The 19,626-nt window shown below is 44.7% G+C and overlaps 1 protein-coding gene across 2 annotated transcripts in view; it reads right to left on the bottom strand.

Annotated features, from left to right (window-relative positions):
* twsg1a (twisted gastrulation BMP signaling modulator 1a) overlaps positions 1-19,626 on the bottom strand; it is a 63,852-nt gene that overhangs the window by 14,565 nt on the left and 29,661 nt on the right. For both annotated transcript variants that reach the window (XM_067975050.1, XM_067975058.1), the window contains exon 4: positions 2,764-3,030. In XM_067975050.1, the coding sequence (XP_067831151.1) occupies positions 2,764-3,030 (267 nt within the window). The remainder of the gene's footprint in view (positions 1-2,763; positions 3,031-19,626) is intronic.

Raw genomic sequence — 19,626 nt, forward strand, 5'->3', positions numbered from 1 at the left:
AACACTGGCATCTACCCGACAATGTGGAAAATTGCTCAGTTATGTCCTGTCCACAAAAAGCAGGACAAATCCAATCCGGCCAATTACTGCCCCATCAGTCTACTCTCAATCATCAGCAAAGTGATGGAAGGTGTCGTCGACAGTGCTATCAAGCGACACTTACTCACCAGTAACCTGCTCAGTTTGGGTTCCGCCAGGACCATTCGGCTCCAGACCTCATTATAGCTTTGGTCCAAACATGGACAAAAGAGCTGAAGTCCACAGGTGAGGTGGGAGTGACTGCCCTTAACATCAAGGCAGCATTTGACCGAGTGTGGCACCAAGGAGCCCTAGTAAAATTGAAGTCAATGGGAATCAGGGGGAAAACTCTCCAGTGGCTGGAGTCATACCTAGCACAAAAGGAAGATGATAGTGGTTGTTGGAGGCCAATCATCTCAGCCCCAGGACGTTGCTGCAGGAGTTCATCAGGGCAGTGTTCTAGGTCCAATCATCTTCAGCTGTTTCATCAATTACCTTTCCTCCATCATAAGGTTAGAAATGGGGATGTTCGCTGATGACTGCACAGTGTTCAGTTCCATTCGCAACCCCTCAGATAATGAAGCAGTCCGAGCCCGCATGCAGCAAGACCTGGACAATATCCAGGCTTGGGCTCATAAGTGGCAAGTAACATTCGCACCAGACAAGTGCCAGGCAATGACCATCTCCAACAAGAGAGAGTCTAACCACCTCCCCTTAACATTCAACGGCATTACGATCGCCGAATCTCCTACCATCAACATCCTGGGCATCACCATTGACCAGAAACTTAACTGGACCAGCCCATATAAATACTGTGGCTATAAGAGCAGGTCAGAGGCTGGGTATTCTGCGGCGAGCAACTCACCTCCTGACTCCCCAAAGCCTTTCCACCATCTACAAAGACACAAGTCAGGAGTGTGATGGAATACTCTCCACTTGCCTGGATGAGTGCAGCTCCAACAACACTCAAGAAGCTCGACACCATCCAGGAGAAAGCAGCCCGCTCGATTGGCACCCCATCCACCACCCTAAATATTCACTCCCTTCACCACCAGCACACAGTGGCTGCAGTGTGTACCATCCACAGGATGCACTGCAGCAACTCGCCAAGGCTTCTTCGACAGCACCTCCCAAACCCACGACCTCTACCACCTAGAAGGACAAGAGCAGCAGGCACATGGGAACAACACCACCTGCACATTCCCCTCCAAGTCACACACCATCCCGACTTGGAAATATATCGCTGTTCCTTCATCGTCACTGGGTCAAAATCCTCGAACTCCCTTCCTAATAGCACTGTGGGAGAACCTTCACCACACGGACTGCAGCGGATCAAGAAGGTGGCTCACCACCACCTTCTCAAGGGCAATTAGGGATGGGCAATAAATGCTGGCCTCGCCAGTAATGCCCACATCCCATGAACAAATTTTAAAAAAAACTTGGACTTGGGTGTATAGGGCACAATTTCCAAATTTGCAGATGACACAAAACTTGGAAGTGTAGTGAACAGTGAGGAGGATAGTGTTAGACTTCAAGACGATATAGACAGGCTGGTGGAATGGGCGGACACGTGGCAGATGAAATTTAACGCAGAAAAATGCAAAGTAATACATTTCGGTAGGAAGAACGAGGAGAGGCAATATAAACTAGAGGGCACAAATCTAAAAGGGATACAGGAACGGAGAGATCTGGAGGTATACGTGTACAAATCATTGAAGGTGGCAGGGCAGGTTGAGAAATCAGTTAAAAAAGCATGTGTGATCCTGGGCTTTATAAACAGAGGCATAGAGTAGAAAAGCAAGGAAGTCATGATGAACTTTTATAAAAAAACACCTGTTCCACCACAACTGGAGTATTGTGTCCAGTTCTGTGCACCACACTTTAGGAAGGATGTGAAGGCCTTAGAGAGGATGCAGAAAAGATTTACTAGAATGATTCCAGGGATGAAGGACTTTAGTTACATTGACAGACTGGAGAAGATGGGGTTGTTCTCCTTGGAACAGAGAAGTTTGAGAGGAGATTTGATAGAGGTATTTAAAATCAATAAGGTTCTAGACAGAAGAGAGAGAAACTGTTCTCACTGGCAGAAGGGTCGAGAACCAGAGGTCATAGATTTAAGGTGATTGACAAAAGAACCAAAAGGTGACATGAGGAAAAACTTTTTCACGCAGCGAGTGGTTAGGATAATGAATGCGCTGCCAAGAGCAGGGGGTTGGTGGAGGCAGATTCAATCGTGGCTTTCAAAAGGGAACTGGATAAGTACTTGAAAGGGAAAAATTTCCAGGGCTACGGGGTAAGGGCAGAGGAGTGGGACTAGCTGGATTGCTCGTGCTTAGAGCCAGCATGGATTCGATGGGCCGAATGGCCTCCTTCCGTGCTGTAACCTTTCTATGATGCTATTTACGACTACAGGTCAATACAGAGACTGAGATCAGTATCAGAAAATAAGAAAAAAAGTTTGTCAATACACTTATGGGATACTCAATCACCTCAAATTTCTCCCACCAAAGACAGACTGAAACCAAACTTTCCCTATTATACAGCTCAAAATATAATTTGGAAGGACAAAATCTACATTTGTACCAGGTATTTTTCCAGAGTTCAAGTGGACTTGGAGAAAATTTCACTCACCCCCCACTATGCTTTACTGAAATTCTAGCAAGAGTGATTAGGGCTTTCCTCATAAAAATTATCATTTTTAGATTTGGCTCAGCACAAAACAGTACCAAATGGCAACATGTTTACCTTTCTCACTCTCAAGTTGTACATGGGGACTGTCTTCAGGCAACGATACATTTTGCAGCGGAGACATATCAAGGGTTTCCAAAAACGAGACCAGGTTTTCATGATAGGTGAGCTCTTCAGAGACGGGGAACGATACAATGTTCCAGTGCAGGTGAGTTTCACCTTCTGTCAGAGCACGGAACAGCGATGGGATGGGTTCATGAAGCTCCTCTACTGTACTCTTCGAGGTTGGAGGTGTATCACTATAGTTCCTGGGATTGCACATTCCTAGGAATTTGAAAAAAAAAATGACCATCACACACAGTTTTTCTATCAGATTTCACTTTTCTTGAAGTGCCGAGTGGATAATCCATCTCAGCCTCCTCCCGATATCCCCACCATCACAGAAGCCAGTCTTCAGCCAATTCGATTCACTCCACGTGATATCAAGAAACGGCTGAGTGCACTGGATACAGCAAAGGCTATGGGCCCCGACAACATCCCAGCTGTAGTGCTGAAGTCTTGTGCTCCAGAACTAGCTGCGCCTCTAGCCAAGCTGTTCCAGTACAGCTACAACACTGGCATCCACCCGACAATGTGGAAAATTGCCCAGGTATGTCCTGTCCACAAAAAGCAGGACAAATCCAATCCGGCCAATTACCGCCCCATCAGTCTACTCTCAATCATCAGCAAAGTGATGGAAGGTGTCGTCGACAGTGCTATCAAGCGGCACTTACTCACCAATAACCTGCTCACCGATGCTCAGTTTGGGTTCCGCCAGGACCACTCGGCTCCAGACCTCATTACAGCCTTGGTCCAAACATGGACAAAAGAGCTGCATTCCAGAGGTGAGGTGAGAGTGACTGCCCTTGACATCAAGGCAGCATTTGACCGAGTGTGGCACCAAGGAGCCCTAGTAAAATTGAAGTCAATGGGAATCAGGGGGAAAACTCTCCAGTGGCTGGAGTCATACCTAGCACAAAGGAAGATGGTAGTGGTTGTTGGAGGCCAATCATCTCAGCCCCAGGGCATTGCTGCAGGAGTTCCTCAGGGCAGTGTCCTTGGCCCAACCATCTTCAGCTGCTTCATCAATGACCTTCCCTCCATCATAAGGTCAGAAATGGGGATGTTCGCTGATGACTGCACAGTGTTCAGTTCCATTCGCAACCCCTCAGATAATGAAGCAGTCCGAGCCTGCATGCAGCAAGACCTGGACAACATCCAGGCTTGGGCTCATAAGTGGCAAGTAACATTCGCGCCAGATAAGTGCCAGGCAATGACCATCTCCAACAAGAGAGAGTCTAACCACCTCCCCTTGACATTCAACGGCATTAACATCGCCGAATCCCCCACCATCAACATCCTGGGGGTCACCATTGACCAGAAACGTAACTGGACCAGCCATATAAATACCGTGGCTACGAGAGCAGGTCAGAGGCTTTGTATTCTGCGGCGAGTGACTCACATCCTGACTCCCCAAAGCCTTTCCACCATCTACAAGGCACAAGTCAGGAGTGTGATGGAATACTCTCCACTTGCCTGGATGAGTGCAGCTCCAACAACACTCAAGAAGCTCGACACCATCCAAGATAAAGCAGCCCGCTTGATTGGCACCCCATCCACCACCCTAAACATTCACTCCCTTCACCACCGGCGCACTGTGGCTGCAGTGTGCACCATCCACAGGATGCACTGCAGCAACTCGCCAAGGCTTCTTCGACAGCACCTCCCAAACCCGCGACCTCTACCACCTAGAAGGACAAGGGCAGCAGGCGCATGGGAACAACACCACCTGCACGTTCCCCTCCAAGTCACACACCATCCCAACTTGGAAATATATCGCCGTTCCTTCATTGTCGCTGGGTCAAAATCCTGGAACTCCCTTCCTAACAGCACTGTGGGAGAACCGTCACCACACGGACTGCAGCGGTTCAAGAAGGCGGCTCACCACCACCTTCTCGAGGGCAATTAGGGATGGGCAATAAATGCCGGCCTTGCCAGCGACGCCCACATCCCGTGAACGAATAAAAAAAAAGATGCTAGCTCGTGAGGTAGAACAGTTCCACAGGCATCAGCATTCTTCCAGTACATCATCTGCGTAGCCATTCTTCATTTGTGGGCCTAGACAGTGAATGTTCAAATACATCAATGTCTTTGAGAATGAAAGTTGGTTATAATATTCCAACTATGGCCTTATTTATATAGAGTTTAACTAAGCCTAGTTTGCCTTAATTAAGAGATGCAAAGTTCTACAGCAGCCTCATATGGATATTTTCAATCAATAATTAAACCCAAGTCACCTCTTTTATATTGACAAAAGTGGACACCCATCCAGTGTGTACATTCCCTACACCAACATGCACCTTAGATGAACCCACATTGAATTCCCCCTGCATTGTAATCCACTTAACCCGTTCTGATACCTTTGAATGATATCATTCTCCTCTACAATAGTCAAGAGGAAGGGTACGAGAGAACAGGGAAGTTATTTTAATGGAGACATCAAACAATCAAATATAAACTCGGAAATCCCAACAGTTTTAGAATCAGAGCTGGTAAAAGAAAAGAAATGTACAAATATTTTGTGATCCAGTACATCAAGGAAGCAACAAGAGGCAGTGCTCATCTTGACCTGATATTCACTAATGATTAGACAATGTAAAACAAATGGAAGTTATAGTACCCCTGGGGGACAGAGAAGACAGAAAGATTTAAAATTCAATGAACAACTAACGGAAACAGACTGGCGGAGATTGTCGAACAACACTGCAGTAAAGGACAAGTGGAACACCTTTAAAGCTATTATGTTGGAGCATACAGGACAAAAACACGCAGAAAATCAACAAGCTCAGACTAAACAAACGTGACCCAAACGGATTATCAAATTAAAAGCCACACGAGGAGGAAAAATGACCTCTACAAAAGGACTGGGATGAATAAAAGAAAATTCTAAAATACATTAAGAGAGAGATCAGAGGGACAGAGAGAGGAATGGGGAAAAAAAAGTAGCAAAGGTTGAAAGGGCTTAAAACAAATACATCACCAGGGACAGATGGTATTTATCCCAGAGATCGGCAAGAGACTAGAGAGGAGAACTGTGAGGCATTGACAACCGTTATGAGGGTGTCACTGGACACTGGGGAAATACCAATAAATTGGAAACAGACTAATGAGGAGCCCACATTCAAAATAAAAGTGGTAAGATATACACAGGCAATTACTTTAGTTTCACTTCCATTCTGTGTAAAATACTGGAATTGACCGGGAGTAAACTTGGTATCTCTGCAATAACAGCCTAAGAAACAGTATAAACATTAGCCAACATTTATTCAGAAGGTGAAGATCATGTCTAACCAAGCACTTCAACTTCAAGGTAATTAAAAAGTTAAAAAGGATTTGATAGTTTCTCCAAATCTACCCTATGTCCTCTGGTGGGAGAATCAAGAACAAGGGGACATAATCTTAAAATTAGAGCCAGGCCATTCAGGAGTGAAATCAGGAAGCACTTTTTCCATGAAGTAGTTGAAAGCTGGAAATCTCTCCCAAAAAGCTATGGATGCTGGGACAATTGGAGCTTTCAAAATTGAGACGGATAGATTTTTGTTAGATAAATGTATCAAGGGATATGGAACAAAAGGTGGGTAAATGGACCTGAGGTGCAGATCAGCCATGATCTATTGAATGGCAGAGCAGGCTTGAGGGGCTGAACGGCCTACTCCTGGTCGTAATGGTCATATGCAACGTCTTTGACAAAGTGTCAACTCAAGTGATGTTGTGGAAAGCCCTATGATGTGTTGTACCTTGGCTTCCAAAAGGCATTTGAGAGAGAAAAGAACGAAAGAAAGGGGGAAAAGAGAAAAAGAAAGAAAAGGAAAAGAAAGGACACTTTTTGAAGTAAACTTGTAGAAATGTCTTAAGTTCAAAGTAGATATGTAGCCTTGTGTAGTTTCCTAAAACAGCTTTTCTCATTATTTCATTATGTGAATTGATTTTGACAAGTTCTGTGCTCGTTAAAATCATTTTGTAGAAATCAGTAGGAAGCCAAATAATGCCAAAAGGAAACTGGATACTTGAATTTGCAAGGTGCTGAGTTTTGCACTTGTTAACTTTTACTCTACTCAAGAGGTTAGATGTTCGCAATTGTAGTAGTGGCTGGACACAACAATCTAAGTTGACGTGGTCTCTGAACAGCGCAGAATTAAAAATTGACATTAATTTGCAAAAGACCTGGAGTTAAGCAACTGTTCCAAGTTCTACGGCAAGTCCCGTCTGCTCACTCTCTCCACCCACCCACCCACCCACCCGCCCCCAGACAGTGAGTGTCATAAGGCTATTTTACTTGAAGGACATTATAACTAAGATCAATCCTAATGTCTCCTCTCCCTCACTCCAATTTAACACAAGTTGCTGAGATTTTAGAAGGAGCAGGGACCCTGGATGTAGTTTTCAAAACTCTTCCCTAGGTCAAGGACAGTTATGCAAATTGTTTTACCTCATTGCTGACCAAATTGGGATCAGCTAATGCTACATTGATGGGGATCAAACAGGAGATCATCTTGGCCTATATGGCCCAGTATCACGCTGGACTGTGCATTTACCCACTGAGTCATGGAGGCCCTCTCCCTCCCACCCATCCCCACCTGTGTCAGTTAGGTTGCTATTCAGATTGGTATTTCAGGCATTTAATTTCTTTTTCCACTTAATAATGTTCTGCATAAGTATATAGAACATAAGAAATAGGAGCAGGAGTAGGCATACAGCCCCTTGAGCCTGCTCCGCCATTCAATATCATGGCTGATCTTCTACCTCAACTCCACTTTCCCGCCTGATCCCCACACCCCTTGATTTCCTTAGTGTCCAAAGATCTATCGAACTCAATCTTGAATACACTCAACAACTGAGCATCCACAGCTCTCTGGGGTAGAGAATTCCAAAGAGTCACAACCTTCTGAGTGAATAATGTCACAGTGACCCATTTATTTACTGATGATCTACAATTTTCAAAATAAATAACCAGTTTCTCCACTGTATCTACAAAAGTAGTAGAAATTCCCAGTGTTGAAACTCATGAAGCTGAATTAATCAGAATATTTTTTAAATCTGCAATATTGTCTGAAAAAAAATGTACACATTTAATTTTGGTTCAGAAATACTATTGTGGCTTTTACAGGATTATAAACATGGATTTGTACATTTCAGTCAATTATACCACTGGCACTGAATCACAGCTGACTTGACGATCCTAAAGGCTTAAATCAAATGGGTAGTAAACATCAGCGGAACCCCAAGTTTAAATTACAGCTTTCAACTCCTTCCAACGCATCTGGGGTTTTACATAAACTATACTGTTTTTGAATGAACATTATTAAGGGTGAAACGTACTGTTGCAAAAATCACAGCTCAGGGGATTGAATGCAATAAGAGGCCCTTTAGTGATTCACAGGAAGATGCAGAAGACTGGTTGCAGAGTTGTTTATATTCTGAAGTTTTACTTGCACACATTGTTACAAATTCCAGGTATACATTAGATATTCACTCAGTTTTAGCATCACCAGCCACTCCTGCAAGCAGATTCTAAGTCCCTTATCATAAAATCATAGAAAGTTAAAGCGCAGAAGGAGGCCATTCAGCCCATCGTGTCCGTGCCAGCCGAAAAAGACTATCCAACTTAATCCCACTTCCCAACGCTTGGTCCATAGCCCCTGTAGGTTACAACATTTCAAGTGCCCATCCAAGTACTTATTTAAATGAGTTGAGGGTTTCTGCCTCTACCACACTTCAAAGCAGTGAGTTCCAGACCCCCAACACCCTCTGGGTGAAAGAATTTCTCCTCAGCTCCCCTCTAATCCTTCCACCAATTACTTTAAATCTATGCCCCCTGGTCACTGACCCCTCTGTTAAGAGAAATAGGTCCTCCCCTCATAATTTTACACACCTCAATTAAATCTCCCCTCAGCCGCCTCTGTTCCAAAGAAAACAACCCCAACCTGACCAGAACTATATGCAGTACTCAAGCTGTGGCCTAACCAATGTTTTATACAGTTCTAGCACAACCTTCTTGCTCTTATATTCTATGCCTCGGCTAATAAAGCAAAGTATCCCGAATGCCTTCTTAACCAACTTATCTACCTGTCCTGCTACCTTCAGGGATCTGTGGGCATGCACTCCTAGGTTCCTCACTTCCTCTACACTGCTCAGTATCCTCCCATTTATTGTGTATTCCCTTGCTTGTTTGCCCTCCCCAAATGCATTACCTCACATTTCTCTGAATTGAATTCCATTTGCCACTTTTCTGCCCACTTGACCAGTCCATTGATAGCTTCTGCAGTCTATAGCATCCCTCCTCACTATCAACCACACAGCCAATTATTGTATCATCTGCAAACTTCTTGATCATGCTCCCCACATTTAAGTCTAAATCATTGGTATATACCACAAAAAGCAAGGGACCTAGTACTGAGCCCCGCGGAACCCCACTGGAAACAGCCTTCTAGTCACAAAAACACCAGTCGTCCATTACCCTTTGCTTCCTGCCACTGAGCCAATTTTGGATCCAACTTGCTACTTTCCCTTGGATCCCATGGGCTTTTACTTTTTTGATCAGTCTGCCATGTGGGACCCTGTCAAAAGCCTTGCTAAAATCCATGTAGACTTATCAGGAATTTATCTTTACTGCCCAACAGCTAGTCATATGATAATGTGACCCAAGAGCTGGAACAATGAAATCTCTTGTTATGTGAACTGTATAATGTTATCTGTTATATACTGTTCATTGTTGTAATGTTTACAGTGAATTGTAATCTAAATTGTAACACTCTTCATAACATAGATAATAATAAAGCACACCACAGTATCCTTGTTCGCACACTTTTCTGACTAGCAAATTCTATGAAATTAGACGGCATTAAAATTAAGCAGGAAGCTCTTACTATCTGTCTGACTTAGTTACCAGATCTCCGCAGGCTGTCTGTCTTTCCTCGCTGGATTTTGTATCCAGTGCTGCCAGCTAAACTTATTACTGCCCTCCTAGGAGAAGCTATTCTAACATATTATGTTTACTGGTAGCTGAAAAAAAAGATCAATGAGAGATTTAAGAGATGCAGTCAATGTTTATGTAGAATGATTACAGCACAGGAGGCCATTCGGCCCATCGAGCCCGTGCCGGCATATAAAGGTGTAGAGGCCATAAGACGCATGATTTTTTTTTAGAAACAATAACTTAAGTCTTAGAAGTGTGAGGGTAATTGGCAACGAGGCTTGTCTACCTAGTGGACATATCCACTTCGACTTTCAGAAGGTATATGATAAAAATCTGAATGCAAAGCTTTTAAAGGAAAATGAACGCGAAATTAATGGCAAATGAGTCAATGGGTTTGAAAATTGGCTTGAAAAAGGAATACAAAAAAGGGTATCTAGACATGGTTGTCTGAGGGCAGTGACTTGTGTTCTTTTGTAGACTGTATTCATTTACCATGTCCATAAATTATATGGAAGAGCGGGCTTCTGGGAATAACTTGCTGAGAATTCCAAAGAACCTGACTAGGTTACAAGGTGATTACAGATGAGAAAGGCCATTCAATCCATCTTAATTCATGCATCCAGAAGTTCCCTGCAGCCCTCCAAATATTTCTTCAATGATTCCAAGGTATTTACCTCCACCCAGGAGATCATTCACTGCATTGATCATTTTGTGTGTAAACAATTACCTCCTGATATCAGTCTTAAATTTAGTTGTTACTAGTTTGAACCTGTGCCTATCAATATTCTGTATTTACCTTTTCCTTACCATTTACTGTCTCATATACATCTATTAGATCACATCTCAGACACCCCCTTTTCAGTCTGAAAAACCCAAGTTTCTATAGTGTTTTCTCATTCCTCAGACCTGTAAACACTAGGGATTAGCTCTGTAGCTCACGTTTGCACTGCAGCCTGTGCCTGAATGTCTTTCTTGCTTCTTGGTGTCAGCCGTGGCTCAGTGGTAGCATTTTCACCAGAGTCGGAGGGTCATGGGTTCAAACCCCACCCCAGAGACATGAACGCATATTCTAGGTTGACATTTCAGTGCAGTACTGAGGGAGTGCTGCACCGACAGAGGCACCATCCTTTGGATGAAACCTTAAACTGAGGCCCCGTCTGCCCTCTCAGGTGAACGCAAAACATCCCAAGGCATTATTCAAAGAAGAGCAGGGGAGCTCTCCCCGGTGTCCTGGCCAATATTTCGCTCTTGACCATCACCAAAAAAAAGATTATCTGGTCATTTAGCTCATTGCTGTTTGTGGGGTCTTGCTGTGCACAAATTGGTTGCTGCGTTTGCCTAGATTATAACAGTGACTACACTTCAAAAGTACTTCATTGGCTGTATAGGGTGTTCCTAATGATGGCCGTCGAAAGTTATCGAGTGGCATGTTGGATTACAAGTGTTCAGCATCTCAGCCACAGCTTTCTTCAAGTTTCCTTCCCCTCCTTAAACAGGAAATATTTGCTGCTTGCATATAAATTTATGAGCGAGGCGGAAGAAATTACAGAAAAAAAGTGTATTTTTGGGACCTGCTGCTAGACCTCTTTCTTTCCCTCCCCCACCCCCTCCAAACGGAACTGCTCCTTTCAGAAATGCAGTAAAAGGGAAAATGAAAGAGAAATTTTAGCAAGGCTCACGAGTTCCGTCACTGTGTCTCCGTCAAAGGATGAGCCGGGAGGTTTTCTGTACCACATCTGAAATTTAAACACTGATCATTCGATGCAAATCCATTCCCTGCGATTAGGGACTATTTGAACCCTTGTCCCATCATGAGCAGTGTTCTGACTGGTTGCACCTTCAAACCCGCTCCGGTTCAATTAAACAAGGCTGCAATATACCATCGCGCCCTGGCTCACACACACACACAACAGGTCCCGAAGCACAACCAGCCCCTGTCAAATATCCATACACTTCCGCTACAACCCACAGAATAAAATAACCAATGTTCGTAACACTCACGTTTTGCGTCGCACTTCAAGAAGTTTATGCCTACTATTAAGGGGCCTTATGAACTAACAGAGAACTGAGCACCCGAACTACGGGTCAGTGGACCGGTGACAGATGGAAGCAGACAAGAAAGTGATGTTTAAAAAAATCCCTACAATATAAATCAGGTACGATCGCACATTTTGCTTTCAGTAATAACAAGGAACATTGGCAGAAACAACACGCCTGTACTCCAAAATGTGCATCACGTGACCTGTGACGTATATTAGGAACAGCCTATAACATTTACGCTGTTTTGGGTTCATGGTTGTGTTGTAGGTAAAAGCAGCAAACAATGTGTGCTCAGCAGGGTCTCACAAACAGCAATGAGGTAAATGACCAGTGAATCTGTTTTTGGTGGCTGGTTGAAGGATAACGGTTGGTTAGAAAACTCCCCGCTCTTCTTCAAATGGTGCCATGGGATCTTGGTTTAACGTCTCATCCAAAAGACAGCAACGCGGACAATGCAGCACAGCCTCAGTATTGCATTCAAGTGCCAAATGTGCTCAAGTCCCTGGAGTGGGACATAAAGTGGGAAGGGAAAAAGAAAATACATAAATTAACATAAAATATGGTAAAGACAGAAACAGCTTGAACCCATATTGCAAAACTGCAAATGCAGCACAGTGGACATCAGGATCCTCGAACTGGCTGCTAGGATAACATCAGTGGCTCTGGGCAACACGCCATTCAGTTTTTCATTCTTTCCCAGTGAGAAAGTGCATTATTTCAGCTCACAGCTTTCTTAATGGCCTGGATAAGATTAGCAACTTGTCATAAACAGACATCTAACCAGAGGTTGCTGTTAATTGCATCCATGTGATGTATATCAATTAGTGTTAATTGTATTCAGGTAATGCGTATCAATTGGGAACTCTCTTGTATCCAGTTATAAGAGAGCTGATCTAGGGTGTGGTGGTGTGTAATGTGGAGCTCTGTGAATAAAGGCTTGCAAGCAACTGAAGACCAGATTCTGGTATTCTATCCCTCACCTCTGGGCTATCCAGCTTGTAACAGGCGCCATCACCTAATTTGAGAATTTTTCAGTTCATTTCCAGGGACAGTGTGATCCAAATACTCAGCTATCTCACCAAGATATTGGACATCGTGGAAATGATGAGGCTGCAATAGATGTGCGATAGTACAAACCTCTATGGTCAATATCCCAGCATGCAATCCCGCTCCTGAATACTATCCATGATCCCCTGCTTTTGTGCACATACCAGGTTGGGTGGGATGTCCCAAGTGGTCGAATAGCCTGCTGACACTCACTGTTAAGGCTCATATCTGAGTAAAGTACCAAAGCGAGACGACACTGACAGAACCATATTCCAGCAAGACACGAATGCCTTTACGAGCGTAGAGGAGAGAAGATCAGCAAGACAGGAAGAGAAAGAGATTAAATATGTAGCTTCTCCACTCGCTCAGCTAGTAAGTGTGCCTCGAACAATGAGGTACTGAGCCATACAGACCAGAAAACCCCCAACTTCAATCCCCAGTGATGGTTGATATTAGCCAGATGACAACAAGAAGTTACAGCGGAAGCAGCATGCTACAGACAGAGCTAAGCAATCCCACAACCAATGGGTCAGGTCAAAGCTCTGCAACCGTTGCCACATCCAGTCATAAATGGTGGTGGACAATTATGCAACTAACGGGAGGGGGATGATGACGATGCCCAGCACATGAGTGCAAAAGACAAGGCTGAAGCGTTTGCAGCCATCTTTAGTGCCGAGTGAATAATCGTTCTTGGCCTCCTCCTGAGATCCCCAACATTACAAAGAGCAGTCTTCAGCCAATTCAATTCATTCCACATGACATCGAGAAGCCAAGTGCACTGAACACACCCGACAACAACCCAGCTGTAGAGCTGAAGACCTGTGCTCCCATACTTTTAGCAACTCCGTTCCAGTACCGTTGCAATGCTGGAATCTCCTTGAAAATGCCCAGGTATGCGATGTCCACAAAAAGCAGAACAAATCCAACCCGCCCATTTACGGCCCCATCAGACTAACCCCAATCATCATCATCAAAGCGATGGAAGCAGTTGTAAAGCAACACTTGCTCATCGATGCTCAGTTTGGATTCCGCCAGAACCATTTGGCTCCAACCTCGATACAGCTGAATTCCAGAGGCAAGAGGAAAATGTCTGCCCTCGACATCAAGGCAGCATTTGATGGAGTGTGGCCCCAAGGAGCCCGAGTAAAACTGAAGTCAATGGCGATCAGGGGAAAAATGCTCCAGTTGCTGGAGTCATAGGTATAGGAGTTTTTTTTTAATTTATTCGTTCATGGGATGTAGGTGTCGCTGGCGAGCCCGGCATTTATTGCCCATCCCTAATTGCCCTTGAGAAGGTGGTGGTGAGCCGCCTTCTTGAACCGCTGCAGTCCGTGTGGTGAAGGTTCTCCCACAGTGCTGTTAGGAAGGGAGTTCCAGGATTTTGACCAAGCGACGATGAAGGAACGGCGATATATTTCCAAGTCGGGATGGTGTGTGACTTGGAGGGGAATGTGCAGGTGGTGTTGTTCCCATGTGCCTGCTGCCCTTGTCCTTCTAGGTGGTAGAGGTCGCGGGTTTGGGAGGTGCTGTCGAAGAAGCCGTGGCAAGTTGCTGCAGTGCATCCTGTGGATGGTACACACTGCAGCCACAGTGCGCCGGTGGTGAAGGGAGTGAATGTTTAGGGTGGTGGATGGGGTGCCAATCAAGCGGGCTGCTTTGTCCTGGATGGTGTCGAGCTTCTTGAGTGTTGCTGGAGCTGCACTCATCCAGGCAAGCGGAGAGTATTCCATCACACTCCTGACTTGTGCCTTGTAGATGGTGGAAAGGCTTTGGGGAGTCAGGAGGTGAGTCACTCACCGCAGAATACCCAGCTTCTGGCCTACTCTTGTAGCCACAGTATATATATGGCTGGTCCAGTTAAGTTTCTGGTCAATGGTGACCCTCAGGATGTTGATGGTGGGGGATTTGGTGATGGTAATGCCGCTGAATGTCAAGGGGAGGTAGTTAGACTCTCTCTTGTTGGAGATGGTCATTGCCTGGCACTTGTCTGGCGCGAATGTTACTTGCCACTGATAAGCTCAAGCCTGGATGTTGTCCAAGTCTTGCTGCATGCGGGCTTGGACTGCTTCATTATTTGAGGGGTTGCGAATGGAACTGAACACTGTGCAATCATCAGCGAACATCCCCATTTCTGACCTTATGATGGAGGGAAGGTCATTGATGAAGCAGCTGAAGATGGTTGGGCCTAGCACACTGGAGTAGGAGTAGGCCATTCAGCCCTTCGAGCCTGTTCTGCCATTCAATGAGATCATGGCTGATCTGTATTATAACTCCATCCACCTGCCTTCGCTCCATATCCCTTTACACCCTTGGCTAGCAAACATCTATCGATCTCAGATTTCAAATTATTAATTGAGTTAACACTTACTGCTTTTTGTTGGAGAGGTCCACATTTCTACCACCTTTTGCATGAAGAAGTATTTCCTAACTTCTCTCCTGAATGGGCTGGCTCTAATTTTAAGGTTATGTCGCCTTGTTCTAGACTCCCCCACCAGCAGAAATAGTGTCTGTCTCTCTCCCCTTTCAATTCCTTTCAAAATTTAAAAACCGCAATCATATCACCTTCTATATTCCAGGGAATACAAGCTTAGTTTATGTAATCTCTCCTCTAACCCCTGAAGCCTTGTTACATTCTGGTGAATCTGCGCTGCACTCCTACCACAGGCAATATTGAATCATAGAAAGGTTACAGCATGGAAGGAGGCCATTCGGCCCATCAAGTCCGTGCCGGTTCTATGCAAGAGCAATCCAGCTAGTCCCACTCCCCTGCCCTTTCCCGGTAGCCCTGCAAATTTTTTCCTTTCAAGTATTATCCAGTTCCCTTTTGAAGGTCATGATTGAATCTGCCTCCACCACCCCCTCGGGCAGTACATTCCAGATCCTAACCACTCACTGTGCAAGAAAGTTTTTCCTCATGTCACCTTTGGTTCTTTCTTAAATCTGTCCTCTGGTCTTTGAACCTTCCGCCAATGGGAACAGTTTCTCTCTATCTACTCTGTCTAGACCCTTCATGATTTTGAATACCTCTATCAAATCTCCTCGCAACTGCCTCTGCTCCAAGGAGAACAATCCCAGCTTCTTCAGTCTATCCATGTAACTAAAGTCACTCATCCCTGGAATCATTCCAGTAAATCTCCTCTGCACCCTATCTAAGGCCTTCACATCTTTCCTGAAGTGCAACGCCCAGAACGGGACACAATACTCCAGTTGTGGCCGAATCAGTGTTTTATAAAGGTTCATCATGACTTCCATACTTTTGTACTCTATGCCTCTATTTATAAACCCCAGGATCTCGTATGCTTTTTTAACCACTTTCTCAAACTGCCCTGCCACCTTCAACGATTTGTGCACATTTACCCACAAATCTCTCTGTTCCTGTACCCTTTTTAGAGTTGTGTCCTCTAGTTTATATTGCCTCCCCTCGTTCTTCCTACCGAAATGTATCACTTCGCATTTTTCTGCGTTAAATTTCATCTGCCATGTGTCTGCCCATTCCACCAGCCTGTCTATATCCTATTGAAGTCCATCACTATCCTCCTCACTGTTTACTATCCTTCCAAGTTTTGTGTCATCTGCAAATTTGGAAATTGTGCCCTGTACACCCAAGTCCAAGTCATTAATATATTTCAAGAAAAGCAGTGGTCCCAGCACTGACCCCTGGGGAACACCACTGTACACCTCCCTCCAGTCCAAAAAACAACCGTTCACCACTACTCTCCGTTTCCTGTCCCTTAGCCAATTCTGTATCCAAGTTGCTACTGCCCCCTTTATTCCATGCGCCACAATCTTATATATATCCTTTCTAAGGTTGCCCAGAACTGAAAAAAAGTACTGTGGATGTGATTTAACCCGAGCTTTGCATAGCTGTAGCAAAACTTCCTCCCCTTTATATTCTAGCCCTCTAGTTATAAAGGCTAACACTCCATTAGCCTTTTTGATTATTTTTTGTACCTTACTACTACATTTTAGTGATCTGTGTACATGGACCCCTAAATCTCTTTGGACCTTCACTGTTCCTGGCTTTCACCATTTAATAAACTCAGATCTATCCTTTTTAGTCCAAAATGGATGACCTCACACTTACCTGCATTGAAATCCACCCGCCAGTTTTGCCCACACACTTAATTTATCAATATATCTTTGTAATTTTATGCTCCTGTCTACACTACTTACTATACCACCAATCTTTGTGTCATCGGCAAACTTGGACACGTTGCTCTCTATTGTGTTATCTATGTCATTAATAAATATAGTGAATAGTTGAGGCCACAGCACAGATCCTTGTGGGACACCACTCGTCACTTCCTTCCAATCCGAGTATCCCTACTCTCTGTCTTCTACTGCCTAACCAATCTCCTAACTAGGTCAATAATTTGCCTTCAATTCCATGAACTTCAATTTTAGCTAACAGTCTCTTATGTGGAACCTTCTGGAAGTCTGTATAAATTACATCATAGACATTGCCATCTATTACTTTAGTTAATTCCTCAAAAAATCCAATTAGGTTCGTTAGACACGGCCTACCCTTTACAAATCCATGTTGACTCACTCTAATCAGGTCCAATTTCTCTAAGTGCTCAGTCACTCTGTCCTTAATTAAAGATTCCAATAACTTCCCCACAACATATGTTAGACTAACAGGTCTATAATTTCCTGGTTTCTCTCTCAGCTTTCTTAAATAGAAGAGTTACATTTGCAATTTTCAAATCCAAAAAAGGGACAATTCCTGAATCTAGCACACTTTGGAAGATTATGGCTAAAGCACCTGCAATTTCCTCATCTACTTCCTTTAAAACCATGGGGTGGAAACCATCATGTCCAGTGGATTTGTCAGTCTTTAGTGCCATTAAACAGCTAATACTGTTTTCTTGCTTACATTAACCTTAGTGAGTTCCAGTCCTTGATTCATTACCAGTTTCCCTGGAATGTCAATTATATTGTGCTCTTCCTCTACCGTGAAGACTGACACAAAGTAGTTACTCCTGAAAGAGCACGAATGGAGCTCAAAAAAGGCATGTTAAATTAGGGATTAACTAGGGATCTGGTTTTTGGGGTACAATCGAAGTGCACATAAAGACTAAAACAAACTTATTGAATGAATTAAAGCCAACAGGAAATGCTCAGTTGACTGTGGCTTCAAACAGCTTAAAAATAGTTTAGCTAATTACCTCTAAAACAGTAACAGCCAACAGATTTAAATTCCTTGCAGACCAGAAGACCAACCTTGTGCTGGATTGTTGCCTTTTTAAAAAAAAAATTCGTTCATGGGATGTGGGCGTCGCTGGCGAGGCCAGCATTTATTGCCCATCCCTAATTGCCCTTGAGAAGGTGGTGGTGAGCCGCCTTCTTGAACCGTTGCAGTCCGTGTGGTGAAGGTTCTCCCACAGTGCTGTTAGGAAGGGAGTTCCAGGATTTTGGCCCAGCGACGATGAAGAAACAGTGATATATTTCCAAGTCGGGAAGGTGTGTGACTTGGAGGGGAACGTGCAGGTGGCATTGTTCCCATGTGCCTGCTGCTCTTGTCCTTCTAGGTGGTAGAGGTCGCAGGTTTGGGAGGTGCTGTCGAAGAAGCCTTGGCGAGTGGCTGCAGTGCATCCTGTGGATGGTACACACTGCGCTGGTGGTGAAGGGAGTGAATGTTTTGGGTGGTGGATAGGGTGCTTTGTCCTGGATGGTGTGAGCTTCTTGAATGTTGTTGGAGCTGCACTCATCCAGGCAAGTGGAGAGTATTCCATCACACTCCTGACCTGTGCCTTGTAATGGTGGAAAGGCTTTGGAGCGTCAGGAGGTGAGTCACTCGCCGCAGAATACAAAGCCTCTGACCTGCTCTTGTAGCCACAGTATTTATATGGCTGGTCCAGTTAAATTTCTGGTCAATGGTGACTCCCAGGATGTTGATGGTGGGGGATTCGGTGATGGTAATGCCGTTGAATGTCAAGGGGAGGTGGTTAGACTCTCTCTTGTTGGAGATGGTCGTTGTCTAGCACTTGTCTGGCGCAAATGTTACTTGCCACTTATCAGCACAAGCCTGGATGTTGTCCAGGTTTTGCTGCATGCGGGCACGGACTGCTTCATTATCTGAGGGGTTGCGAATGCAACTGGACATTGTGCAATCATCAGCGAGCATCCCCATTTCTGACCTTATGATGGAGGGAAGGTCATTGATGAAGCAGCTGAAGATGGTTGTGCCTAGGACACTGCCCTGAGGAACTCTTGCAGCAATGCCCAGGGGCTGAGATGACTGACCTCCAACAACCACTACCATCTTCCTTTGTGCTAGATATGACTCCAGCCACTGGAGAGTTTTCTCACCGATTCTCATTGACTGCAATTTTATTAGGGCTCCTTGGTGCCACACTCGGTCAAATGCTGCCTTGATGATAAGGGCAGTCACTCTCACCTCACCTCACCTCTGGAATTCAGCTCTTTTGTCCATGTTTGGACCAAGGCTGTAATGAGGTCTGGAGCCGAGTGGTCCTGGCGGAACCCAAACTGAGCATCGGTGAGCAGGTTATTGGTGAGTAAGTGCCGCTTGAGAGCATTGACGATGACACCTTCCATCACTTTGCTGATGATTGAGAGTAAACTGATGTGGCGGTAATTGGCCGGATTGGATTTGTCCTGCTTTCTGTGGACAGGACATACCTGGGCAATTTTCCACATTGTCGGATAAATGCCAGTGTTGTAGCTGTACTGGAACAGTTTGGCTAGAGGCGCGGCTTGTTCCGGAGCACAAGTCTTCAGCACTACAGCCGGGATGTTGTCAGGGCCCATAGCCTTTGCTGTATCAAGAAATGGCTGAGTGCACTGCACGTGGG

Source organism: Heptranchias perlo, chromosome 3 (assembly GCF_035084215.1).
Source record: "Heptranchias perlo isolate sHepPer1 chromosome 3, sHepPer1.hap1, whole genome shotgun sequence".
NCBI classification, from domain to species: Eukaryota; Metazoa; Chordata; class Chondrichthyes; order Hexanchiformes; family Hexanchidae; genus Heptranchias; species Heptranchias perlo.